Source organism: Bubalus bubalis, chromosome 2 (assembly GCF_019923935.1).
Source record: "Bubalus bubalis isolate 160015118507 breed Murrah chromosome 2, NDDB_SH_1, whole genome shotgun sequence".
Taxonomy (NCBI): domain Eukaryota; kingdom Metazoa; phylum Chordata; class Mammalia; order Artiodactyla; family Bovidae; genus Bubalus; species Bubalus bubalis.
The window spans coordinates 27,457,792-27,485,691 of NC_059158.1; the positions used below are offsets into that span (position 1 = coordinate 27,457,792).

The window sequence follows — 27,900 nt, forward strand, 5'->3', positions numbered from 1 at the left end:
ATTTCTTGAGGTATGCTTGTATTGCTATGAACTTTCCCCTTAGCACTGCTTTTACAGTGTCCCACAGGTTTTGGGTTGTTGTGTTTTCATTTTCATTCATTTCTATGCATATTTTGATTTGTTTTTTGATTTTTTCTGTGATTTGTTATTCAGCAGCGTGTTGGTCAGCCTCCGTATGTTGGAATTTTTAATAGTTTTACTCCTGTAATTGAGATCTAATCTTATTGCATTGTGGTCAGAAAAGATGCTTGGAATGATTTCAATTTTTTTAAATTTACCAGGGCTAGATTTATGGCCCAGGATGTGATCTATCCTGGAGAAGGTTCCGTGTGCACTTGAGAAAAAGGTGAAATTCATTGTTTTGGGGTGAAATGTCCTATAGATATCGATTAGGTCTAACTGGTCTATTGTATCACTTAAAGTTTGTGTTTTCTTGTTAATTTTCTGTTTAGTTGATGTATCCATAGTTGTGAGTGGGGTATTTAAGTCTTCCACTGTTATTGTGTTATTGTTAATTTCCCCTTTCATACTTGTTAGCATTTGTCTTACACATTGAGGTGCTCCTATGTTGGGTGCATACGTATTTATAATTGTTATATCTTTTTCTTGGATTGATCCTTTGATCATTATGTAGTGTCCTTCTTTGTCTCTTTTCACAGCCTTTGTTTTAAAGTCTGTTTTATCTGATATAAGTATTGCTACTCCTGCTTTCTTTTGGTCTCTATTTGCGTGGAATATCTTTTTCCAGCCCTTCACTTTCAGTCTGTATGTGTCCCTTGTTTTGAGGTGGGTCTCTTGTAGACAACATATATAGGGGTCTTGTTTTTGTATCCATTCAGCCAGTCTTTGTCTTTTGGTTGGAGCATTCAACCCATTTACATTTAAGGTAATTATTGATAAGTATGATCCCATTGCCATTTACTTTATTGTTTTGGGTTCTAGTTTATACACCCTTTCTGTGTTTCCTGTCTAGAGAAGATCCTTTAGCATTTGCTGGACAGCTGGTTTGGTGGTGCTGAATTCACTCAGATTTTGCTTGTCTGTAAAGCTTTTGATTTCTCCTTCATATTTGAATGAGATCCTTGCTGGGTACAGTGATCTGGGCTGTAGGTTATTTTTTTCATCACTTTAAGTATGTCCTGCCATTCCCTCATGGCCTGAAGAAGTTTCTATTGAAAGATCAGCTTTTATCCTTATGGGAATCCTCTTGTGTGTTATTTGTTGTTTTTCCTTTGCTGCTTTTAATATTTGTTCCTTGTGTTTGATCTTTGTTAATTTGATTAATTCATGTCTTGGGGTGTTTCACCTTGGGTTTATCCTGTTTGGGACTCTCTGGGTTTCTTGGACTTGGGTGATTATTTCCTTCCCCATTTTAGGGAAGTTTTCAACTATTATCTCCTCAAGTATTTTTTCATGGTCTTTCTTTTTGTCTTCTTCTTCTGGGACTCCTATGATTCGAATGTTCGGGTGTTTAACATTGTGCCAGAGGTCTCTGAGATTGTCCTCATTTCTTTTAATTCGTTTTTCTTTTTTCCTCTCTGTTTCATTTATTTGTATCATTCTATCTTCTACCTCACTTATCCTATCTTCTGCCTCTGTTATTCTACTGTTGGTTCCCTCCAGAGTGTTTTTGATCTCATTTATTGCATTGTTCATTATATATTGACTCTTTTTTATTTCTTCTAGGTCATTGTTAAACCTTTCTTGCATCTTCTCAATCCTATCTCCAGGCTATTTATGTGTAACTACATTTTGTTTTCAAGATTTTGGATCATTTTCACTATCATTATTTAGAATTCTTTATCAGGTAGATTCCCTATCTCTTCCTCTTTTGTTTGGTTTGGTGGGCATTTATCCTGTTCCTTTACCTGCTGGGTATTTCTCTGCCTCTTCATCTTGTTTATATTGCTGTGTTTGGGGTGGCCTTTCCGTATTCTGGCAGTTTGTGGAGTTCTCTTTATTGTGGAGTTTTCTTGCTGTGGGTGGGGTTGGACGGGTGGGTTGTCAAGGTTTCCTGGTCAGGGAAGCTTGTGTGGGTGTTCTGGTGGGTGGAGCTGGATTTCTTCTCTATGGAGTGCAACAAAGTATCCAGCAATGAGTTATGAGATGTCAGTGGGTTTGGAGTGACTTTGGGCAGCCTGTATATTGAAGCTCAGGGCTATGTTCCTGTGTTGCTGGAGAATTTGCATGGTATGTCTTGCTCTGGAACTTGTTGGCCCTTGGGTGGTGCTTGGTTTCAGTGTAGGTATGGAGGGGTTTGATGAGCTCCTGTCAATTCCCTGGAATCAGGAGTTCTCTGGTGTTCTTAGGCTTTGGACTTAAGCCCCCTGCCTCTGGTTTTCAGTCTTATTCTTAGAGTAGCCTTAAGACTTCTCCATCTATACAGCACTGATGATAAAACATCTAGGTTAAAGATGAAAAGTTTTTCCACAGTGAGGGACACCCAGAGAGGTTCACAGAGTTACATGGAGAAGAGAAGAGGGAGGAGGAACATAAAAGTGACCAGGAGGAGAAGAGGGGGAATCAGAAGAGGAGAGAGCAAGCTAGCTAGTAATCACTTCCTTATGTGCTCTCCACAGTCTGGACCACTCAGAGGTGTTCACATAGTTACACACAGAAGAGAAGAGGGAGGAAGGAGACAGAGGTGGCCAGGAGTATAAAAGGGGGAATCAAAAGGAGAGAGACAGATCCAGCCAGTGATCAATTCCCTAAGTGTCTCCACAGTCTGGAACACACAAAGAGATTCACAGAGTTGGGTAGAGAAGAGAAGGAGGAGGGAGGAGATAGAGGTGACCTGGTGGAGAAAAAGGAGAGTCCAAAGAGGGAGAGAGCAGTCAAGCCAGTAATCTCACTCCCAAGTAAAAATGGGTACTGAAGATTGGGTTCTTAAAGGTACAAAACTGATTACAAATACCAAAAAGCAAAGATTAAAAATCTAGAGTAGAGGTTGGATTCTCAAAAACACAATATTAAAGAAAAAAAAAAACCAAGTCACAAAAATTATAATATATATATATATATATATATATATATATATATATGAAGTTTGTTTTAAAAATAGGATTTTTTTTCCTGCAAAGTAATAGTAGGTTATAAAAATGAAAATTAAAGGAGTAAGGGAGGACTTAAAAATAAAAAAAATTTCTTTTTAATTTAAAGAATGATAATAGTACAAATATATCTAGGACTTTCTCTGGTGTTGTGGACAGTGTGGGGTCAGTTTATTTTCAGATAGTTTCTTGATCCAGCTTATACTTCTCAAGATCTATAGGCCCCTTCCTATGTAGTCAGTGCTAACTACAGGGTTTTAATCTATTACACCTGTCACTTCCAAGGTGGTTCCCTCTGTTTGTTTTAGCTTCTTCTGTTTGCTGGTCTCTCCAGTGTCTAATTTCTGCCCTGGCACAAGGGGGTGGTGGTGGACACTTTTTAAGGCTCACTTGTTCAGTCGTGCTCTGGGGAGGGAGGAACACTGCAAACAAATAACACTGGCGTGTGCTCACAGTGTCTCAGCCACACTGGGTTTGCCCCCGCTCACGGCGGGTTTCCCTGTCTACACTGCTTAGGCTCTAGGTTGCTCTGCCGGGAACTGTCTGAGGCTGGCCCTGGGTTGTATGCACTTCCCAGGTCTAAGCCACTCAGGTTCAGGTACTTGGGTACTCCTCAAAGGCACAGACTCGGTTGGGCCTGCGCTTTGTGCCCTTCCCAGGTCTGAGCAGCTCAGGTCACCAGGTGTTTGGCATGCGCAGTCCCTGCGACTTATCACCTCCCCTGCCCCTGCTTGGTTTTCTGGGTGTACAACTGGCACACCTTCACAGGTATGCCGTGTGTCTCTTCTGGGGAGCTGATCTCTGGCTGCGACCCTCCCGGCAGATGTCAATTGTCCAGAATCCCAAGAAGTCTTGGTTAGCAACGAAGCCTGCTTGCAGTTTGGTAGATGATGCCTCTCTGGGGCCGCAATTGACCCCTTCCAGCTCTGGCTGCCCTCACCTGCCTGTCTCTGGCAGGGGATGGGCTGGTCCTCAGCCAGCTAGCTCTGCTCAGTCCTTTGTTCTGTGAGCAGGCCTGGCAGTGCCTTAGGATAGGGCTTTTCATGGGTTAGCTGTCCCACAGTCTGGTTTGCTATCTCAAATTAGTTCCCTCAGATTGCCCTCAGGGCATTCAGGCCTGGTCCTTACTCTAAGCAATGCAGCCTGTGCCTCCCTGCTCAGCACCCGCTTGCTAGTGGCAGATGTGGGGGTCTGTGCTGCTTCTCCACTGGGAGTTACCGTTGGGCACATATCTGTGGGGTTTAATTGTTTATTTATTTTTCATCCCGGTTATGTTGCCCTCTAAGGTTCCAAGGCTCACCACAGACTCGGCAGTGAGAGTGTTTCCTGGTGTTTGGAAACTTCTCTCTTATTTTAAGACTCCCTTCCTGGGACGGATCTCCCTACCTCTTTTGTCTCTCTTTTTATCTTTTATATTTTTTCCTACTTCCTTTCAAAGACAATGGGCTGCTTTTCTGGGTGCCTGATGTCCTCTGCCAGCATTCAGAAGTTGTTTTGTGGAATTTACTCAGAGTTCAAATGTTCTTTTGATGAATTTGTGGGGGAGAAAGTGGTCTCCCCGTCCTATTCATCTGCCATCTTAGGACTGTCCCCTATTCTTTATTTCTTATATGTCCTTGGTAATTGTATTAATTGTGTTTATTGCTTCTTGAATTTTCTCCATTCTAATTTTGAGGTTTTGGAACATCTTTACTATCATTATTCTGAATTCTTTTTCAGGTAGTTTCCTATTTCCTCTTCATTTAGTTGTCTTGTGTGTTTCTACTTTATTCCTTCATTTGGGCAATATTTCTCTGCCTTTTCTTTTTTTTTTTTTTTTTAAGTTTATTGTGTTTGAGGTCTCCTTTTCTCAGGTTTTGCGGTTGAATTCCTTTTTCCTTTTGGTTTCTGCCCTTGGTGGGTAAGGTTGATGCAGTGGTTTGTGCAGGATTCTCTTGGCTTTAGGTTTGCACTCTGGTGGGAGGAGGTAAGTTTTTTTTCCTCTGGTGGGCAGGGCTGTATGAGGTGGTACTTCTGTTTGCTGAAAATTTGGTTTGTTTTTGTCTTGTTTATTGTTTGGGTGAGGCATCCTGCACTGGGTGCTGCTAGCTGGTTGAGTGATGCCAGGTCATGTATACAGGTGGAGGCCTTTGTGGGAGTTCTCACTAATAAATATTCCCTAGGGGTAGGAGTTTTCTGGTAGTCTTGAGTCGTGTTGTCAGCACTCCCACTCCAAAGTCTCAGGGCCTGATCTCTGGCCAGGGAACTGAGATTCTGCAGATGGTTTGTTATGGCATTAAAGGGGATTAAAACAAACACACTAAAAGAAGAAACAAAATGCAAACCCCAGACAAATGGAGGATGCAAAATCAGGCAAATATTAGCAAAAATAATGGAATATATACACAGACATATATACACATAAACAAAGCCAAAACAGTCCAAAAAAAGAAAGTAGAAGAAATTGACCTGGCAAGCAAAGGAAAGCAAAAATGTTATCAGCCATTTAAAAACAAAACTAAAATATAAACAGGAAAATAAAACCAAAGCAGTGTGCCAACTGGGGAATAAAGCAATGAAAGCAAAAACAGACTCATAAATATGGTGAGAAAAAGAAGAAAAGAAAGAAACAATTGAAAAGCAAAGTTGAATAGAGGTAAAAAAGATTTATATATATTAAAGAATAGCTACAACAGAAAAAGAATAAGAAAAACAAACAAAAGAATATATGTAGAAAAATAATAAGAAGCTGAAAAACATTTTTTTTTAATTAAAAAAGAAATCGAAAAAAGGGGAAACCTTTAAAACCTCAAAAGGCCAATGTCGAGGCAGAAGTATTTAAAGGACATAAAAAGTATGATTAAGAGAAAAAGAAGCAAAAACAAAATTATCAAAAGTGTAAATAAATTTAATAGTACTAATTAAATCAACAACTACAGCAACAGAAGGGGAAAAAAATGAAAAAAGAAAAAAAAAATCCAGAAGCAACTACCAAACAAGTTAAAATATAAGAATAATAAATATTTTTCTTGGATCTCAGTTGTCAGTATCTTTTCTGTCTCTGTGAGTCACAGACTACCTCACCCGCCTAGGATGCCTTCCAATATTGAGCTGGTCTCTGGACCTGTTATAGAGGCAGTTCTCACTCTAATCTGGTCCTACTCCTGCTTGTTCTTGCCTCTAATGTCCGCATCTGCCAGTGCTAGTGCGTTTTATTTTGCGGGACATCTCATTGTCCTTTTACATATTCCATAGACAGAGTCTGCCTAGTTGATCGTGTGGATTTAATCTGTAGCTTGTACCACTGGTGGGAAAATTTTGGGTTCTCTTCCTTAGACACACTGCCCTTGGGTTTCAATTGTGGTTTTATCTCCACCTCTGTGTGCAAATCATCCATAGGAGTTTGCTTCTGAGGCTGCTCTGGAGGACTTGGGCCTGCCCCAGGGAGGAACAGGTGTGGAGGTAGGGTAGCTGCTTGAATCGCAGGGGCCCTGGCAGTACCAGGTTCTCAGGGGAGCCGGCGGCTAGGACAGCAGGAAATGTGGCACTCTTCAGGTTTTTTTTTCCTAGCCTCTGGTTGCTCTGTCCCAGTGGGGATCGTGTGAGCAGGTGGCTCGGTAGCTTGGATCTTGGGGACCCTGGCAATGACGGATATACAGGGGTGCTATCTATTGCCTCAGGAGGTATGGTAATATTAGGATTTTTTTCTAGCTTCTGGCAGCTCTGCCCCATTAAGTATTGAGATGTGGCACAGCTGCTTGAATCATGGGAACTCTGGCAGCACCAAGTGTACAGGGACATCAAATGCCCCTGCCGCAAGAGCTATGATCCTATTAGAGTCTTTTCCTAGCCTCTGCCAGCTGGCGATCAGAGGACCTGTTTGGCTGGTTTTTCCCTGTTGCATGGCCCACTCAGGGCCTCTGTTTGGGGTTCTTCTCTGTTTCTTAGCAAGTCAGGCACTTACAGGATCCTCTGGTTGGGATCCTGAATAAGGTGTAAAGTGTCCAACTCTTTACAACCCAGTAGACTGTAGCCCTTCAGGCTCATCTGCCCATGGGATTTTACAGGCAAGAATACTGGAGTGGGTAGCCATTTCCTCCTCTGTGGGATCTTCCTGACCCAGGGGTTGAACCCATGTCTCCTACATCTCCTGCCTTAGCAGGCAGATTCTTTACCACCGAGCCACCTAGGAAGTCCTGAAGACTCAGAAGTCAGAGGAGCACTCATGTTTCTATCCAGTTTTGAACCAGGAAACTTTCATGTGTTAGCTACTGTGGATATGTGATATGGAATGTGATAACTACTGTGGAAACTGGACTTTCCTGGGCTTCCCTAGTGGTTCAGACGGTAAAGAATCTGCCTTCAATGCGGGAGACCTGAGTTTGATCCCTGGGTTGGGAAGATCCCCTGGAGGAGGGCATGGCAACCCATTCCAGTATTCTTGCCTGGAGAATCCCATGGACAGAGGGGCCTGGAGGGCTATAGCCCATGGGGTTGCAAAGAGTTGGACATGACTGAGAGACTAAGTGCAGTACATAGTTTGGGGTCCTTCTCCATTTCTCAGCGTGTCAGGCACTTAAAGGGCCACCCTGGCTGGTGTCTTGTTCAGCACATCAGGTGCTTAAAGAGCCACCCTCTCTGGGGTCTTTCAGGTGTCAGTGCTGACGTTTTGGGAGAGCGAGGCTATAGGGATGGGTCCACCCGCTGTGTATGATTCAGCAATATCCTCCTGCCTTCACTTTGCCTGGCTTTCCTTTGCAAGCATGTCCCACTGCGATCTCCTCCTTCAGGTTCCCTCGGGCCACCACAGTGAAGAGCCGACCTTGCCCTGGGATTGCTCTCCAATCTCTATGCTTCAGCTCCCAGCTGCTGTGCTTTCTAGGGGATTTGCATCCCTTTCTGGGGTGTGTATGGGGAATCTTCCCAACCCAGGGATCAAACTCAAATAGGATTTTCTATGTGATTGTCATTCCATTCAGATGCTCACAGATAAGCTGCTTCACTCTACAATAGCCTCAAATGCTTCACCTCTGTCCCAAACAGTTGCCCTGATGTGGGGATCTGACCCCTGCTTCAGTTCCCTCACCCCTCCACGTGCAGATCTATTCCTAATCACTCTCCTCTTTCTTCCCCTCCTTCCTTTGTCTAACCGAGATTTGCGTGGTTCTATATATTCTTTTCCCATAGTCAGGACTCCCGCTCACTCTCAGTTGGTGTTTTGCAAGATCTTCTGTATCTGGAGGTGTATGTCTGATATATCCATGGAGAGAGATGTACTCCATGTCCACCTACTTCTCTACCATCTTGGATCTCTAGATTCCCCATTCTCGAGTAAAGATGAAATCTCTTGAGGGTACATTTAGTAAAATTAAATGTGTACGTTTAACTATCAATATCCCTAACAATTCCATGTTGTTATCTTACTGGTTAACATATGTGTGTTTGCTTTCTTTTCAAGACTAGATTTTAAACTCATTAAGGTAGAGAGTCTACTAGTAGAGTCTATTACCTGTAACACAGCAGGTGGGAGGGCAAACAAAAACCTTACTAACTTTGATGTTTGAGCAGCTATAATATTTCACAACATGGAGGCTTGGTGTAACTCATTCATACAACTACAGAGTTTTCTGCTGTCTCTTTCTGCAGGCTCCTGGAATTGTGTGTAGTGTCCTAGCTGTTGGAGTAAGGTAAGGGAGTTAGAGAAGGCGAGGTTCAAGGAAAAAACAAAAAAAACAAAAAAACACAAGACCAGCACTTTACAGGAACAGATCACCTTTAATGAGGTGAGAAGGGACAGCAGTCAGATTAGTGGGCTGCTACGTTAAATCAAGAAGAGAGTAGGTATACATAGAAAATATATATGTGTGGAGATGCATCATTTTGAGGGGGTCTGTTTTTCCTCATGATTATTTTTGATTAGTTAACTTTCAACAACTGGGGTAAGGAATTCCTGAGACCTGGGATCAGCTGGCAGCTGAATGTAAACAATCTTAATGTCCATTCCTTTCTTCGGGGAAAAAAGTTCTTTATTCTTTATAGAATGGTGGGGAAGATCTGGAGGGGAGTTTTAACTCCAGGCTATTTTGAGCCATGTAGTTTTCCTTCATTCCAGACCCTAAGGAACATATAAAAAGAGAAAGAGAGATGGGCGTTGTCAATGTTCAGGGCTTCTTCATGCTGGTAAACGAGGGTCGGGGGTTTGTGGTCTGGGAGGCAGGAAGGAAGTCTAAGGCCCAATAGTGTTGATTTTCTATCCTAGCTGCCAGGGTCTCAAGCAGAAGGACAGTCTTGACTTGATCTCGAGAAATGGCTCAGATTCGTTCCTGGAGGAATCCCTGGAAAAGATTAAACAAACAAGGTCCAAATGTGAATTTGCAGATAATGAATATGAATGGTCCTAGAAGGGGCAAAACCCAAGGCATCCAGTTCCAATTCATCAACCATGACTGCCAGGAGTTGCTTAATCTCTGGTGGATTCGAGAGGCTCCATCTGTAAGGTTTTTTGCAGCTTCTTAGACAATACCTGACTGGTTGGCATAGAAGCAGTAGGTTTCGTAAAGAAAAAGGCACAAACCTCCTTTTTCTGCAGTTTGTAGATCTAATCCCCTTCTATTTTGTAACACTGGCTCCCAAGGAATCAGGTTGATTTTGGATAGTCATTAGACCTTGGGCTATTTCCTGGAGGCTGTCTAATAGGTCTTTAGATAGTGCTGGTAGTTTCGGATGGAGGTGGTTAGGCCGGCAGTTCCTGTTCCAACTTCAGCTGCTATCCCTTGTCCCACTAAGAGGGGAATGAAATGAATGGCTTGTTTCATTGGCTTATGAATGAGAGGAATAGGTAGGGGTTGATCATTGGGGGTTATAAAAATGTTTGGACTGGGGTATACCAGGGTGCAGATTCCAGTCCAATTAGTAGGTAAAGAGAGGTATGTAGACACCCCATATAAGAAAAACAGGCCAGGTGTCACAATACAACAGCTGAAGTCGATGGCGAAGAGGAGACAGGTGGTGGGGCGGGGTTTTGATCGTTCGTTCAAGAGTGGTCAGTGACCCCTCTATGGTGGCTCCAACAATGGGAGAAATGGAGGGATATGCTGAGGGGATCCGTCCTGTAGCACCAGAAACATTATATATAGTCTTTCCAGTGGCAAAGTATAATGTGGAGGTATGGTTACACATGGGTTTAGGGATTATGCCCACGGGTTGATCATATGAGCTGTTTCAGGAGTTTCCAGATATACAAAAAGGAGCTGGTTGTAATAGTGTTACTCTCTGGATGATAGGGCCTCCTATTGGAGGTTTTCTGTTATAGAAGGGAAGGTCAGTGAGTAAAGATTCTAAGAGTTTGTCTGAATTCCAGATTTGATTATTAGTGTGAAGATATTTAAGATATGAGACGAATAAACGTTCCTCATGGTGTAAGTGGTGTAGAGATATGTTACCTGTGGTCCAGTCAAGGATGGATGTGGGGAGGGCTGAATCTCCCAGAGGAGTTATGGATAGACATATCCAGCAGTCTTTAGCCAACTGTGGGTTAGAAGCATTGAGGAGAGTATGAGTTAAATTAAGGGTCCAGAATAGATAGTTAAGGTTAGGGTTTTGAAAGTGTTCTTGGGTCAGAGAAAAGAAAGAAGATAAGAAGAAGATGTTAACCAACATTTGGCAAAGTGAATATAAGATAGACTACTATGAAGAAGAATTGGATTTCAAAAGGATAAAAGTTATAAAAGGTTCCTTGCAGCCACTGGGTGAAGATGTAGTCTTCAACATTGCTTGAACATGGATCCTTGAGGACTCACAACCCAGATATATGCCAGGAGTTGTTCCAGAAATAACTGTAGCCATGATACAAATGAACCGATAGGCTCATCCATCATCAGTTGGGGCCAGTGGAAGCCGTGAGAACTTTAGAGCTGTAGGGCCTGTGTGAGAAACTTGGTAAGAATTAATATGGTAAGCATTCTCATCATTGGGCTGCATAACCTTTTTTAGTCAAGTAATGTGCACCCAGGGGGTGATTTCTTTTAATTTTGCAGCAGTAGGGGTCAGTAGAATTATTGTGTAGAGTCCTTGCCATTTTGGGGTTAGATCTGAGTGGGACTGAACTGTCATGTAGACTTTGTCTCCTATGTGGAGGCATGGGTATGGGAGATTGGGGTGTGGTCGAGGGACTAGGTTATCCATATGTTGCCAAAGGGCATCTCATATCTGGGCAAGCAAGGGAAAAGGAAGGTGGGATGGCAGTTTGAGACCATCATGGGAGTTCAGTTCAGTTCAGTTCAGTCACTCAGTCGTGTCCGACTCTTTGTGACCCCATGAATCGCAGCACGCCAGGCCTCCCTGTCCATCACCAATTCCCGGAGTTCACTCACACTCACGTCCATTGAGTCAGGGATGCCATCCAGCCATCTCATCCTCTGTTGTCCCCTTCTCCTAAAGGTACTATGGGCCTCCCATACACGGCCTCGAACAGACTGATATTTAGAGTTTTTTTTGGTAAGGCCCAGACCTTTAAGAGGGCTAAAGGGAAGAGTTTAGTTTAGTCCAATCTTGATGAAGTTCAATTGTTAATTTGGTCAGAGTTTCTTTTAGGACCCGGTTGGCTCTCTCAACCTTACTGTAGGACCAGGGGTGGTAAGGAATGTGAAACTTCCAAGGAATTTGAAGGGTTTGTGCAGTATTTTGGGTGATTTGGGATGTGAACTCAGCACCCGCCCCCCCCCCCCCCCCCCCCCCGACCCCGCCGTTGTCAGACTGGAGGGAGGAAGGCATTCCAAACCTGGGGAGGATTTCAGTAAGAATAAGGTGAGCCACAGTAGGGGCTCATTTGTTAGTAGTCAGGAAAGCTTCAATCCATCCAGAAAATGTATCTACGAAGACTAGGAGGAATTTAACCCTTTTTATGAGTGGCATGTGGGTGAAATCTACCTACCAGTCTTGTGCGGGAAAGATGTCCATGAATTTGGTGGGTGGGGACAGAGGGGGGCGAATGTTAGAATTAGGATTTGTCTGCTGACAAGTGGTACAAGTTTGGGTCAGATTATTTAAATAAATCACATAGTCCTTAGTTAACTCAATAAAGTTCTGAAGGAAAGTCTTAAGTACTTTTGCAGAGGGGTGGAAAAGGGAATGTAAATATGAAAGTAGTGTGCGGATGTCAGGCTCATCAATCTGTGCTATAGTAAAGACAGAACTGACAGAGGCGGCCTGCCACTTTGCTTCATGATCTGCTATGTTGTTATAAAAGGAGATAGGGCTATGCCGCTGATGTCCCCAGCAGTGTATCACAGCAGCTTGTTTTGGGAGCTGAGCTGCATGGAGGAGTTCAGAAATAAAAGAAGCACTAAGAATAGGTGTTCCCTTTTGCATTAGGAATCCCCTCTCCCTCCAGATTATAATATTAGAATGTAATATGTTATAGACATACTTGGAGTCAGTATAAATGTTTACCTTTTGGTCTTTGGCTAGGGTCAAGGCTTGTGTAAGAGCTATCAGTTCAGCCTGCTGTGAGGATGTGTGAGCTGGGAGTGTGACTTATTTGATGAGGTGAGGGGGAATAACTTTGTCAGGTTGTCCCTGGACTATAGCGTATCCAGCCCCAAATGGGGCTTGTTTCTGGGCATTGCCGTCTATGAACCAGGATGGGACTGTGGGGTCAGTAAGGGGCTGATTGGTTATATGTTCAAAGGGATTAAGTGTCATATCTAAGATCTGAACACAGTCATAAGGTAGGTGTTCTGCTTCTGGATCTGGTGTAGGGAGTAAACTAGCAGGATTAAGAGGTTTACAGGGCATAAAAGAAAGGGATGGGTCGAGGAGGTGTGTGTGGAAGATCTATAGTTGAGCAGGGGGCAGAGAAAGGAAAGCCTGATGAGAGAGCAAATCTTTGAAGGAATGAGGAGAGCATACAGGTAGAGGAGCATTTCGGGTTAGTTTTTGGGCATCGGGTATTAAGAGGGTAGTTGAAGCTAAGGTCTGGAGATAAGGTGGCCATCCGAGCATGATGAGATCGATTTGTTTGGATAAGTAAGCTAGAGGTCCCCACATATCCTCCCATTTCTGGCACAGAATCCCTAAGGCATATCCTTGTCGAGAATGTGCAAAAAGGGAAAAAGGCTTGGTGTAATCAGGTAAGTAAAGAGAAGGGGGCCTGTAGTAAATGTTTGATAAGAGTTTGTATTGGTGTGTGGAGAGAGGTGGGGGCCAATAAGGGTTCATCTACGTTTCCTCGAGTAGCCTGGTAGAGAGGTTTTGCGTGGAGGGCAAAATCTGGGACCCATATTAGGAAGAAGTTTAATAGACTTAATAGAGAAAGAAGTTCCCTCTTGGTTTGGGGCCTGGGGGTCTGTGTCAATGCTTCAAGTCTCTGAGCTGGAATTATTTTGGATGTGGGAGTTTGAAGCAATCCTATGTAACTGACAGTGGTGGAAGCAATTTGTGCTTTGGAGAGCGAGACTCTGTAGCCCCAGTTGCCTAGGGCATTTAATACTGTTGCAGTGTGGACTAGGCAGTTACGGTGAGAGGAACTACATAACAGTAAATCGTCTACATATTGGAGTGAGGTAGTAGAGCCTAAGGCTAAAGTTTGTAGGTCTCTTTGGAGGGCTTGACCGAAAAAATGAGGGCTATCTCTAAACCCCTGTGGTAAAACAGTCCAAGTTAATAGTTGAAATTGATATGTGTCTGGGTCCGTCCAGGTGAAGGCAAATAGGGGCCGTGAAGAGTGGTGTAGAGGTATAGTAATTAAAGCATCTTTGAGGTCTAATACTGTGAAGTAGAGTATGTCAGGGGGACTATGTGAGAGAAGGGTGTAGGGGTTAGTGACCACGGGATGTACGGGTATTATGGCCTCATTGATCTTGCGAAGATCTTGAACTAGACGCCAGGAGTGCGGTTCCGTTTTGACTGCCAGTATAGAAGTATTATGAGGAGAACAGATAGGCTGCAAAAGGCCAGCTTTGAGCAATCGGGAGATTATTGGTGTAAGTCCTTTTCGGGATTCTTTGGTCAGGGTGTACTGAGTTTGAGTTATGACCTGAGAGGGATTTTTAAGAAAAACCTGTATAGGGGAATGGTGTCAAGCTACTGATGGGGTTTTGGTGTCCCAGACCCGAGGATCTATCGGGGGAAGATCAGGGAGCAGGTTTTGGGAGTGAGGGCCGGCCATGGGTTCAGGTGCCATTTGGATGCAAAGAATTGATATGGGATCTAAGAATGGGAGGTTTATAGAAATCTGTGGCTTAGCCAGAAGATCATGTCCCATTAGTGCCATTGGGCATTGAGAAACCACTATAAAAGAATGTGTTAGTGTTGTTTTGTCAAAGGAACAAGGGAGAGGAGGGGTTATTTGGGGATAAAAAGGGATGCCTGAGACCCCTTCGATGGCCACTTCTGAAGGTTGGAGAGGGCCCTTGCTGCTGCTGCTGCTGCTAAGTCGCTTCAGTCGTGTCCGACTCTGTGCGACCCCATAGACGGCAGCCCGCCAGGCTCCCCCGTCCCTGGGATTCTCCAGGCAAGAGTACTGGAGTGGGTTGCCATTTCTTTCTCCAATGCATGAAAGTGAAAAGTGAAAGTGAAGTCGCTCAGTCGTGTCCAACTCTTAGCGACCCCATGGACCGCAGCCTACCAGGCTCTTCCATCCATGGGATTTTCCAGGCAAGAGTACTGGAGTGGGGTGCCATTGCCTTCTCTGGGAGAGGGCCCTTAAAGTGGGTTAAAAGTGAAAAGGCTGCTCCAGTGTCTATTAGGAATGAGACTTTGTGTTTGGCCACTGTGCCAATTACTCAAAGCTCTGAGTCCATCTGTATGGGACAGACTTGGGGTCTGGAGCTTGGACTCCATCACTGGAATAACTCAGGCAAAATTGGGTCAATTCCCCTCTCATCCTAGGAGCCATGGTCTGGGATGCCAGGGCCCCCCAGAGTCTGGCCCCTGACCCATTGTTGTTGGGCCTGGGGTGGACCCTGAGATTTGGTGGGTAGCATCTGAGGACAATCAATCCATTTTCCAGTGGCCCCATTGTTTGCAGGTGTGGCAGGGTTTGGTGGGTGGCCAGGGGCTTGGTCAGGACTTAGCCCAGTGTCCTGTTTGGTTACATCTGAAGCAGGGTCCTGGGGGGTTAGGTCCCATAGGGGTGGGTCGAGGTTGGCGGGCCAGAGGGGTTGAATTTTTTTCTTGGATAGCAGCAGCAAATAAAGCATATTTGGCCTTTCTTTCCTTTTCTTTTTCCTTTTTTGCTTCTTCCTCCCTATTACTGAAGATCCCCTGGAGAAGGAAATAGCAACCCACTCCAGTACTCTTGCCTAGAAAATTCCATGGATGGGGGAGCCTACAGTCCATGGGGTCTCAAAGAATAGGACACGACTGAGCGACTTCACTTTCACTATTATTGAAAACTTTAAAGGCTATTTCTAGGAAATCTCACTGAGGGGTTTTGGGGCCCTTTTCTAACTGGTGTAGTTTTCGGTGAATATCGGGGGCTGACTGACTTGTGAACTGGACGTGTAGGTATAGGAGTTGGCGGGGGTAGAAATATCTAGGTTTGTGCGTTTCTAGACTGCCTCAGTAAGCCATGAAAGAAAAAGGGCAGGATTTTCATCCTTTTCTTGAGTCATTTCCCTAATCCTACTGTAGTTAACATGAATGTGAGAGCTTTTTGGCATTCTTTCTAGTAAACAGGTGATCATATGATGTAGGTACCAGAGGCCAGCATTGCCAGCTTGATGTGTCCACTGTGGCTCAGTTAAAGGAACTGCATCATTAGCCACTGGATTAACCCTATCTTGGTTATGGAGCTGATCAGCATGAACTTGGACTGCCTGCCGTATCCGTTCCTTTTCATCAGGGGTTAAAGTGGCATTTAGGATGTAATAAAGATCATTCCAGGTTAAATGATATGCTTGTGTAAGGCGGAGGAATTCCTTCCTATATCTAGCAGGATTTTCTGAAAAAGATCCCAATTTTTCTTCAATTTGGCTCATATCGGAAATTGAGAAAGGCACATGAACCCATGTGGGGCCCTCCGGTCCTGCTACCTCCCTGAGAGGAAACATGTGTTTGTTTTGGGTCCTGGTTGATGGAGGGGGTTGGAAATCTCTTTTGGGGCTTTGGGGTCATTGCTTCCTGATTTGGAGGAGGAAGGGCTAGAGGGTGGGGGTGTTGTCTCTGGAAGCCTCATCTCTGGGGCTGTAGGGAGGAGGCTTATCTGCTGGGTGGAAATTGGGGGCTGAGGGTTTAGGGGGCCTTTTAGGAGCTTTAGATTTGGATTCTTTTGTAATGGAGGGGGAGAGAGAACAGGGGAGGATTTGATAGGTAGAACAGTCCTTGCAGAGAGAAGGACAGCTTCTAAGGTCCCAGAAGGCTTGAGTATAGGGGACCTCTGACAATTTGCCATTCCATCCGAGGAAGTTAGTGAGATCTGATAAAATATTGTAATTGAAAGTCCCAAACTCAGGCCAGCAGTTTTGGTTATCCAGTTTGTATTGAGGCCAAATTTGAGTACAAAGTGACTCCAGTTTATGAACCCTGAGATTGGTCAAGAGCAGAGGCTTGAGGTTTCGTTTTACACAGGCTTAAGGGAGAGTCCCATGGGATGGACTGGCTTGATCCCATAGCAAATGGCTAGTGACTGTCTGGTCGAGAGAAAAGGTCATCACCTAATCCATCACCTAATCCTTTGACCAGGCTAAGGGAGAGAGAGACTCTGAAGGAGGGAGGGGCATCCCCCAAGGACCTCCCCAGAAGGCCTTTTGGCCAGAAGGTTCTCCAGGAACCCGGAAAGGACAATAGTCTATGGCACCCTAGAGTACCGTCTGAGCTTACCTGGGCTACTGGGTCAGGCGAGAATTCGTGGTGGATGGAGGGAGGTCAAATGGCAAAAGGCCTCTATCCTGGAGTTGGTTGGTCTCGTGAAAAAGAGAGTGAAAGAAAAGAGGAAGAGAGAGAAAGAGAGAGAGAGAGGGAGGCCAATATTCCTCGGGGTATATGGAAAACCAATAAAGCCCTTACACAGGGCTTGTACCGCTCACGAAGGCACAGGGTATCCTCTCCAGGAGGTCTTGAAAGCCTGGGCAGGAAAGTGAGCTTGGCAGGCTTCCACGATCCGAAGAGCTGGCCATGGAGAACAAGAAGGAACCTCAACCTCCTGGGTTTTGGCACCAAAAAATGTAAGGTAAGGGAGTTAGAGAAGGTGAGGTTCAAGAAAAAAAAAAAAAAAGAGACTGGCATTTTACAGGAACAGATCACCTTTAACGAGGTGAGAAGGGGCAGCAGTCAGATTAGTGGGCTGCTGTGCTAAGTCAAGAAGAGAGTAGGTATACACAGAAAACATATATTTGTGGAGATGCATCATTTTGAGGGGGTCTGTTTTTCCTCATGATTATTTTTGATTAGTTAGATTTCAACAACTGGGGTAAGGAATTCCTGAGACCGGCCGGAGACTGGGATTGGCTGGCAGATGAATGTCATCAATCTTAATGTCCATTCCTTTCTTTGGGGGAGAAAGTTCTTTATTCTGTATAGAATAGTGGGGAGGATCTGGAAGGGAGTTTTAACTCCAGGCTATTTTGAGGCGTGTAGCTTTCCTTCAGTAGGTGTGTTGAATGACAGCTTCACGTGAATTACTGAAACTTAAAAGTTGGTAATAGCTTGGGCCATGGGTGGTACAGGGCCAGTTAGTGAAAAGCTTCCACTATAATCAGCTGTGTGTTCATCATATATTCATCATGTGTCCCCAGTGTTAGTCCATGATTTATAGTATAAGAAGGGCTTATACTATAAATGGACTGGGCTACAGTCCAAAGGGTCACAAAGAGTCGAACATGACTGAGTGACTAAGCCCAATGGACATTTAAAAAAGTAAGTTATTGCTATTTCAGAAATGTCTGTGTATTCCTAGGCTATGCTGCCCAGCATACAGCATGTTCTTAATAAATGTTGACCAGCACTGAACTAAGATAAATTAATATTTTGCAGGTCATTTAAAATAACACATCAGAGACTTAAAGGCTCTACTTGCTAATCCATTTTGGTTAAAAAAATCAAATAATGTTCAGAGAGAGCCAAGGTAATGGTTGTTTTTAAGTCCTATGAATAATGATTATCAGTCTATTAAACACCAGTAAGTCTAACCACTGGGTTAAAACAGAGTTACTTCAGGGAAACCATGAAACTAACCGCCTGGGGATATCAACTCTTACTCTCTCACTGATGCCACTCATTTCATTGGTTTTGTTTTTCCATTCACAAAGTGGAGCTAGAGATAGTTTACTACTGTGTCTCCTCGAAGGATGACTTGTGCACTTAAATCACGTTTCACATTGCATGACTGGAAAGTAGAACAGAAGGTGCGTGACTAGATTCTTAGCCATTTGGGGGAAGAATATGAGAACTCATGACAGCAGTTTGTCATTTGGCTCCTCTCCGTAGTATATCAGTTAAGAGATTTGCTCTAGAGTGAGGGCAATGACTGTGGCGTGCGGGCAGAAGGAGAGGAAGATTTGGTCCTTTCTTCGTCATCCCTTTTTCTAGAGTCCCCCGACTCCCCTTCAGGAAGTGGAATAGGAAAAAACAAAAAACACTACATTCATCAGTTTCTCTGGGGCAACCACAACTTAGGCAGTAAGCAGGTCACTTGAAACAAGGACAGAGATTGCTATAAAACTGACAGGTACTCTCGCTGACACCACATTAGCACACACAAGACGACTCAGGCACAGGAGTTTCCTGCACAACGCAAGCGACCAGAGCAAAATGACGATGACTGTCCTGTGTGACACGGCCATGGTGAGTGGTCAGGATCACCCCTGGGTGATCACCCCTGGGTACAGTTAGCCCTAGGATTTCAGGAGAGCAGATTTCTAAGGAATGAGGCTGGATTGGGGTCTTTGGGGGTTTCATTTCTTTAAAACACAGAGCTGACTTTAATACTGACCCTGATCTGTTGGAGAAAAAGAAAAAGTAGCCAGAAGTTATAGTGGGGTGAAAACCATAGCTCTTTACTAATGGCTTTGGCATGGTTGGCATTAGCTTGTGAAATTCTTGGCATCACAAACTGGACATAGTCTCTGCTTATAGAGTTAAGTTGGCCCTATCTCCCAGGGAAGCTTAGCCAGCCTTTTAGGATCTATATAGATTTATTTTAACCAAGGAAGCTGGGGCCCTGAGAGGGGTGATGATTCTCCCAAGATGACTGGCAGACAAGGAGTGCCCCTGGATGCAGGGAGTGAAACCACCTAGCGATGCACTTGGACAGTTCCTGGGGGAGGGACCTGGTTTCACCACTTATTAAATGTGGGATATGGGATAAGTTACCTAACCTCTCTGTGCATTGTTATTCCTCTGTGACTTATTATCCTCTCATCTTCCTTATGGAGGATTAATTGATATCATTGAGAATGATAAAATGTATACTCTGAAATAGCAGATCTCTGCAGGCATAGTTTCTAGTTAACTTAGCCACTTAATATAATGAACAATAAGGACAGAGAAAGAATTCAGTGAGTATTTTTTTTTTTCAAATAGAAGTATAATTGATTTGCAATGTTGTATCAGCTTCTGGTATACAGCAAAGTGATTCAGTTAGGGTAGGGTAGTCGCTCAGTCGTGTCCAACTCTTTGCGACCCTATGGACTATAGCCCACCAGGCTCCTCTGTCCAAGGGATTGATTCTCCAGGCCAGAATACTGGAGTGGGTTACCATTTCCTTCCCCAAGGGGTCTTCCTGACCCAGGGATCAAACTTGGGTCTCCCGCATCACAGGCAGATGCTTTACCCTCTGAGCCACCAGGGAAGCTATGTATAACTGAATAAACAGACCATAATTTCCCTTATGGTTTATTATAGGATATTGAATACAGTTCCATGTGCTATACAGTAGGTCCTTTTGATTATCTATTGTATATGTAGTAGTGTACATATATTAATCCAAAACTCCTAATTTATCTTTCCTCCCACCCTTTTTCCCCTTTGGTAACCATCAGTTTGTTCTATATGTCTGCAAGTCTGTTTCTGTTTTGCAAATAAGCTCATTTGTATCATATTTTAGATTCCACATATAAGTGATATCATACATTTATCTTTCTCTTTCTGGCTTACTTCACTTAGTGTGATAATCTCTAGGTTCATCCATATTGCTGCAAATGGCATTGTTTCATTCTTTTTTATGGCTGCATAATAGTCATTGTATATATGTATCACATCTCCTTTTTCTATTTGTCTGTTGATGGACATCGAGGTTGCTTCCGTATTTCAGCTATTGTAAACAGTGCCCCTATAAACATTAGGGGGTATGTATCTTTTCAAATTAGAGTATTAAATATTAATACTAGTTATGTGATTATTTTTACCTCTGAGTCTCCCACCAACCTAATGAAGCGGATTGAGACCGCTTTCTCCATTGTACAGGTTAACAACAGTTCAATGAATTTAAGTGATTTAACATCATCAGATACTGTATGCCCAAGAAAAGGGACATGAATCTAGGTTTATGACTTCAAGTACAACATTCTGCCCTTGAATGGTTTAGAAGCAAGATTTCTGAACTTAAAGCCATTGTGTTTAAACAATTTTTTGGATAGTTTTGTGTTCTAAAGTCATGTCTATTTCTGGTTTCTCTAAGGACATCTGTTGGACTGTCAGCAAAAAACATAACAGGGCAAAGGACATTATAATAGGATTAGAAATTGGAGGTGCAGGCACACAGGATATCCTCAATAGAGAGGCAAGGCAAATCTTGTGGACTAGGAGCTGGCTGGGTTCTGGAGCACATCCCTACGTGGGGGTGAGCACGAATCACAGGTGAGTTAGGAGACAAGCGTTCAGATATTCTCCTGGGGGATTTCACAGTAGAGTAAGTACAGGGTTAAGCTGAGCATGTCGGTGTCCTGACACTGCCCACCTTACGATGGTGCTTTCTCTTACCTCTGTTTCCTATTAGACAGAGAAGGCGTGATGTCCATTTGCCTGCCTCATAGATGGTGTAGAAGAATTGTTGTCCAACTCTTTTGTGACCCTATTAACTGTAGCCCGATGGCTCCTCTGTCCATGGGGTTTTTCCAGGCAAGAATACTGGAGTGGGTTGCCATTTCCTTCTCCAGGGGATCTTCCCCACCCAGGAACAGAACTCGCATCTCCTGCATTGCAGGTGGATTCTTTACCACTGAGCCACCAGGAAAGCCAGCACAGAAGAATCTGAGACTAAAATAATCTGAGCCTCTCAGAGAAGTGCTCTTCTGTGTCTCATTCTTGAGAACCAGCAAGAATTTTATCCAGCCCCTGCTCTGTGTTTCATAACCACTGAAATCTACAGTTTCAGATCATCAGCTTCATGGAGCACACTAGAGTGATTTGCAGATGTCATCTGATTTCTGATAAAAAGCTACATGACCTACAACACTTACGCAATTCTGACATGGCTGTCACATGGCTTAAAATGCCTGGCTCCTCTAGTGAGACAAAGCTGAGATGAAACACTGTGGATGACTCCATGTTGATGACAACAGTAATGAGCTTCAGGGGCTGTGGCAACAGTGACCACAGACACCTAGTTCTAGTCCTCAGACTGGCACTAGCAGGCTGGAGAGCATCAGACACAGCTTCTTCACCTGCCTTATCGGGGTAACTAATATGAGCTCTACCTATCCTTTAAGGTAGGTGTGAGAATCTAGAGATTACAGAGATGTGAAAGTGTTTTCTATAATACTCTAAAGATATAAGCAAATATAATAATGACATTAGAATTATAAGTCACTATTTGGTAATTATTGATAAACCTGGTAACCCCAAGGGACACTTACTCTAAAGCTTCAATAATGAAAATTAGAAATGAGTCTGTGAATACGACACAAAAAATGAAAGAGGAGACGCAAAAGAGGGATTTACTCAAGAAATTTAAGGAAGTGATGCTCAAAAAGCTAAGGACCCTCTTTTCCAAGCAGGCTTCCTTTTACTTTTTAAAACTTCACAGTGCTTCCTAGTGAGTTCACTAGGAATCCCCTGGTGACCTAGTGGTTAGGATTCCGGGCTTTCATGGCCGTGACCCCTGGTTCAGTCCCTGGTTGGGGAACTGAGGTCTTGCAATACGGGATCATAGTGCTTTGTGTAGATAGAAGGTACAGCGGGGCAAATCCTACATCTTTCCCATCTTTAGGGAAAGGTCGACTAACAGTAGCTCCTATACTGAATACTCTCCACATCCCGACCATGCTCTTCATGCTTTATATGGATCCTGTCATTTAATCTCCACATTTTCTGGTGGAGGAAACTCAGTTGCAGCTGGTGAGAGTCCTGGAACTAAGTTGTGGACCCAGGACTTCTGATTCCAGAGCTCATGTCCTTTATCATCAGACTCCAGAGATAAGAAAGAGTTGTTGAATGAATGAATGATTACGGGAGACGAAAGTAGACATCTGCTGATTATCTGGAGGCAAATTATACCCATTTGGGCTTATCTGGGTCAATCTCACTTTACAGGTTTTTTTTTTTTTTTTTTAGTATCAGTTACCTTAGTACAGCACTCTCATCATGACCTTTTGGTTTACTCTTATCATTTCTTGCCTCCAGCATCTGCAAGAGATAAAAAGTGAAGCCCATTTAAACCAACATGTCTAGGCACCTTCCCAACCTTAACTCACAGAAGGTGTGAGTCTGACCAACATGGAGCCCCGAGGATGAAGGCAACTCACCTTCATTATGTTGAGAGTCGTTGATGAGCCTTGTCCATTCCCAGTGAGGGTCAGTGGTCACTGTGGGGTTCTGACAAAGGGAAGCTGCAGAAATTTTTAGCTCTGATTTTAGTTAGATTTTCACAGAGTGCTTTCTTTGTGCATTCCTATAATACCAGATAAACCAATGTTTCAAAGTAAGTATAAAAGATAAATGTTCTGGAGCTAAAGAGAAGTGTGTTGATTTCTCTGTTGTATGTCCTTAATGCCCCTGTTTCCTTCAGTCAGTGTGGATCATGGGAACTCTGCTATATTTGGGTTTGCACGGTGTTTTTCTTAATGCGTTGAGTTTAACTACGTTGGTAATTTAAATGAATTGTTTTATTCATTCACTCGTCTACCAGCTCTTTCATTCATCCAGAAAGTATTTTGAAACACCTGTTCTATGACATATTCTCCTGTAGGTGAAGATGTGTGTGAACATAAATACTAGATATCCAGACAATAGAGAAGGGCTGCTTGAATGCTAGATGGTAAAAGCTTTATCATTTGAGGGCAGTTAACATACTTCTAATTGAACTACTTTTGGGACAGTTCCTGGAGGAGACCACTTCTGAGTGGGTCCTTGATGGAAGGGGGAGATTTAGATGGATGGGGGTAGGGGGGCAGGAATGGCTGGGACAAAGGGTTTTGTGGAGGATTCATGGATGTGAGGTTGGAAATTAAGAGCTATCATTTCTTAAGCCCCTATTTTTTATTATAAGTGCATTACAAAGAACATTTTTTAAAATCCTGTGAATATTACTATAAAGCAAGTGTTATGCCCTGGCGGGAAAGAAGAGAAAGCAGAGGCTCGGTGAGACTCAGGATTTAAACCCAGTCTCAGATCCTGATATCCTCATGTCTCCCTGTTCAAAAGCTCTCGAACTGTGGAGGGTACATTCACCAGGCCAAATAGTTTAGTTCTCAGGTTGGTACCCTGGAATCTTCATGTCTGATTGTTCATTGCCAGGAGACGATCTAAGTTCAGAGAGGAGCCCTGATCCTGTCCCAGGGATGCTGAGTTCAGCTGAAGCATGACCTGTCTCTTGTCAGCAAGTGACCCTAGAGTCCCTAACCAACCTCATTCTCATCTACTTCCAGGTCAAGTTCCTGCTGCTGTTGACATTGTGGCTTACCCTCCTGGGGGAGGTGGCAGCTCAGAAACCCCCCAGACCTGGGGATTCTGGCCTCTGCCCCTCTGTGGAGGACCACATTGTGAAGGTTGACATCCGTATCCGCAGGCGGAACCAGGGAGTTTTCATCTCACGCAACTTGCAGAACCGCTCCATCTCCCCCTGGGATTACAAGTACGTGCCAAGGAGACTGATCTCCATGGTCTTAGGGAAAACATGTTAATTTTATTCTAACCATACAGTAAATAAGTTCAAAAATACAGAAAAAAATAATAGTCCTTACATTGACTCTTAAAAGCAGAAATCCCACTTTCCCTGGGAGCTCCCCTTTTCTTGCTACTTTGGGCTAAGTCCTCCTATGTGCTCAAAAGCCTGTTTTGCTTCCAACCTCTCCTGATGCTTTGCCTTTTTCTGCTTCATGCAGCCCTGGGTTTGGAACTGAGAAACTTTTTTTTGTGTTGGAAGAGAGGGCTCTTTAAAGCAGCCCACATAATGGTCTCTGCGTGGGGATAAGGGGGGGACCAGAAAAGTCAGTTCAGAGAAAGCCACTCAGATTGGATTTCCATCTTCAAGGATTGGAGAGGGCAGAGTGGAGGAGAAAGGCCAGTTGGGGAAGGAAGATGCTAGGTGGGATGTTCAGGGTACAAACTTGGGATTTTGTCTTACACAGAGATTCTTAGTACCAAGCATTCATTTAGATGCTCTAAATAGAAATATGAAAACAGAGTCTGGGGACTATTAGAAGTGTTTCTGGGGCTGCCCGCATGTATTTCCTTTCCTCCGGAAGGGAGTATGTACCTGGCTAGTCGGCTGGATTGGCCTTTATGCTCCTGGCAAGAAGGGAGAAATCAAGGGAGAAATTGAAAGAAGGCATTGGATTCACAACCCCCCAGGGCTTTGGTTTTCTTTCCCAAGCAGCAGGCTTTGGAGACTGTGTACTGGGGGACCTCCAAGTGATGTTCAATCTCTAACCAAAGGATGAAAGATGGCTCTCATAATAAAAATGTAAAAAAAAAAAAAAAAAAGGAACTAAAAGATCTAACATTTATGGATGCCAATGTTTCAGTGATGGCATTTTATATTCATTTGTTATCACAGAGTGTTGGCAACAACTGCAAGGGAGAGGAATATGAGAATCTCCATTTTATGGTTGAGGGAACATAGACTTAGGGAGTTAAGCACCCCGCCAGGGGCCGGCATCTGAGTCCAGGATGTCTGTTCCGCGCCTGCGCTGTGGCCCCGTATTACCCAGCATCGCCTTCCTGCAGGTGGGCGCCCAGTGCCACAGGGTCCCCATCCTTTGTGCATCTTTCCTGCCAGATCTCACCATCCACTTCTCCCTGCTCTTCCTGCAGCATCACCCGGGACGCCAACCGGTTCCCCTCTGAGATTGCGGAGGCCCAGTGCAGACACATGGGCTGCATCAACGCGGAGGGACAGGAAGACAGGACCCTGAACTCCGTCCCCATCCAGCAGGAGTTTCTGGTCCTCCGGAGGAAGCGAAATGGCTGTCCTGGCTTGTTCCAACTGGAGAAGGTGCTGGTGACCGTGGGCTGCACCTGCGTCACCCCCATGGTCCGCCACCTGCATGACCCGATGGCAGATCAGGTGGCAGATCAGCTCAGCTGAAGAAGCTGTGGAAATGCCCCTCCTTAGCCAGAGCTCTGTCATGAGTCCTACGTGGTTCCCATTTCTCTCCACTTCCCAGGTCTTTTCGTAATATCTGCACGGGATTCTCCAGATTTTGTATTAGATAGAGTCATTTTCTGGGGCTTCAGCATCTTTATATGGTCCTGAGATGTTCCAATGACCCAACCCCCTAAAAATAGATGGAAGAGAATGCAGGTCCCATTCTGCTTATGTGCTATGATGACCATCTCCCTGGTCATGCAGTCAGTGGGTGGGGGCTCTGCTAGCAAAACTGACTTCTGGCTCACAAGTGCAACAGATACATAACCACCATGTAAGAGAGTGTGGGAGGGGCTGTGCAGGATGGGGCGGGTGGAAAGGGTGGGGCTAAGGGCCTAGCACATGTTTATTAAAATTGCTAAATACAGATGAGGTTGGCCTGATATTTATACTTGTAAGGAAACTCGCCAGGTATTTATGATGTATTGACTATATAAAATTCTGGGAGAAAAATTAATATATCAAGGGCTAATATAATAAACTGTTAATGGTTGAAAGACACTTGAGATCTTTGTGTTCTGTCTCAGCTTGTATTCACAAACCTTGTGAACCTGAAGATTATGAAATTCTATATAGCTGTCATTTATTTTTCATGTTTCATCAGAGTGCTAGTGTCAGAATTACTATTATTATTTGTGAATGATTTTGGTAATGTTAGTTTTTCCCCCCTCCAGCTTGATTGAGATATAACTGATAAGTAACATGGTGTAAATTTCAGTTGTACAGTGTAATGATTTGATACATGTATGTATGGAGAAATGAGAACCACAATAAGGTTTGTTAACATCTCCATCCCTTCACCTAGGTATTTTTGTGTGTGTGTGGGGGGGTGTGGTGGGAACATTTAAGATGTACTTTCTCAGCAAATTTCAAGAATACGATATTCTTATTAATAAGTATAGTCATCAGGCAGTACACTCAATCCTCAGAATTTATTAATCTCATAACTGAAAGTGTGTTTCATTCATCCAAAATCTGTCCATTCCCCCCATCCTCTGCCCTTGGCAACCAACAGTCTTCTCTCTGTTTTTCCATGCCTTGGAGAGTTACTCTATTATTAATGATTCCTGGGGATTACAAGGTAAGTTAAGGAAAAATGTGCAAACAGAGCTCACATTGCCTGGTAACTCTTTACTGCTCCATCTTCCTGTCTGTATTATTTTACAAAGTGAACATCTATTGGCCACTGTGGTAGCCAATGAAGACATGAAGAAAAGTAAGAAATGCACATGGTGGGTGGGCAGCCAACCGTCTTGGTAGCAGCCGCCTGCAGAGCCCCTGGTCACGAGAGCCATGGTGGTCACTGCATCTGGGGTCACTGGTGATCTTTCAAGCATCTCTTATGCTTCTTGAGGACACAAAGTTCCCAGGATTCTGGTCTCCCTACTGCTCTGAGGCTCACTGGTCCCTCTCTTGCCCAGATACACCACATTTCTTCTTTCACTGAAACACAACAGCTGCTCAGGGCACATCTGCATTCTGCTGCCTTCCAGAGAGGAGATAGGACATCAGTTCTCACTCCTACCTGCAACTTGGTCTGAGGATGGGCAGAGGCAGGAGCCTGGAAGCCATTTTTCACTCTTTAGTGGGGGCAATTTTTACTTAGTCTGTAGGTTGGGGTGGGGCTGGAGTCACTGATAAGTGGGTTCTTCTTTTTGTTCCTGAGTCTCCTGCTGCTGCTGCTGCGTCACTTCAGTCGTGTCTGACTCTGTGCAACCCCATAGATGGCAGCCCACCAGGCTCCCCCGTTCCTGGGATTCTCCAGGCAAGAACACTGGAGTCGGTTGCCATTTCCTTCTCCAATGCATGAAAGTGAAAAGTGAAAGTGAAGTCGCTCAGTCGTGTCTGACTCTTTGCGACCCCATGGACTGTAGCCCACTAGGCCACTCCGTCCATGGGATTTCCCAGGCAAGAGTACTGGAGTGGGGTGCCATTGCCTTCTCCCCTGAATCTTCTACTTATGGTATAAACATTGATGTTCGTACTTAAAGTGCTCAGCCTCTTGGAATTTAAAAGAATATTTTCTCTCATAGCTATCAGCTTCATAAATTTGCTGTGAATCCCACACGTCCATATAGGTGCTCTTACCTGTGCAGTGAACCTTTCTCTGTTCATTTTGGCCGTAATAGCCCTGCCCTGAGGGTAGTACATTCAGAAAGCTTCCAACTGAGTGGTGAGAGAAGTATAGAGGTGAAGGACATTGAGGAAAAAAGTACACCCCTGTGTGTATTAGGATATTATCTCATTACAGGTGGTCACATGTAATTTCAAAACAATGTGCCAAGTACTATGATCAAAGTCTGAAATTTAGAGAAGACACAGAGGATGATAGCTCATCAGGACATT

General features: G+C 44.0%; 1 protein-coding gene and 1 long non-coding RNA gene across 2 annotated transcripts; one reads left to right on the top strand and one right to left on the bottom strand.

The window, feature by feature from the left end:
* Positions 1–9,039: 9,039 nt before the first annotated feature.
* On the bottom strand, positions 9,040–9,879 carry LOC123328399. The gene is made up of 2 exons (XR_006543191.1): positions 9,604–9,879; positions 9,040–9,364 (listed from the first exon to the last, which is right to left on the bottom strand). It is a non-coding gene; the product is annotated as an uncharacterized LOC123328399 (long non-coding RNA).
* An 8,842-nt stretch (positions 9,880–18,721) lies between these two features.
* IL17F (interleukin 17F) lies at positions 18,722–26,049 on the top strand. The gene is made up of 3 exons (XM_006056758.3): positions 18,722–18,812; positions 23,834–24,039; positions 25,221–26,049. The coding sequence occupies exons 1-3, from the start codon at positions 18,780–18,782 to the stop codon at positions 25,492–25,494; spliced, it is 513 nt and encodes a 170-aa protein (XP_006056820.2). The 5' UTR covers positions 18,722–18,779; the 3' UTR covers positions 25,495–26,049.
* Positions 26,050–27,900: the final 1,851 nt, after the last annotated feature.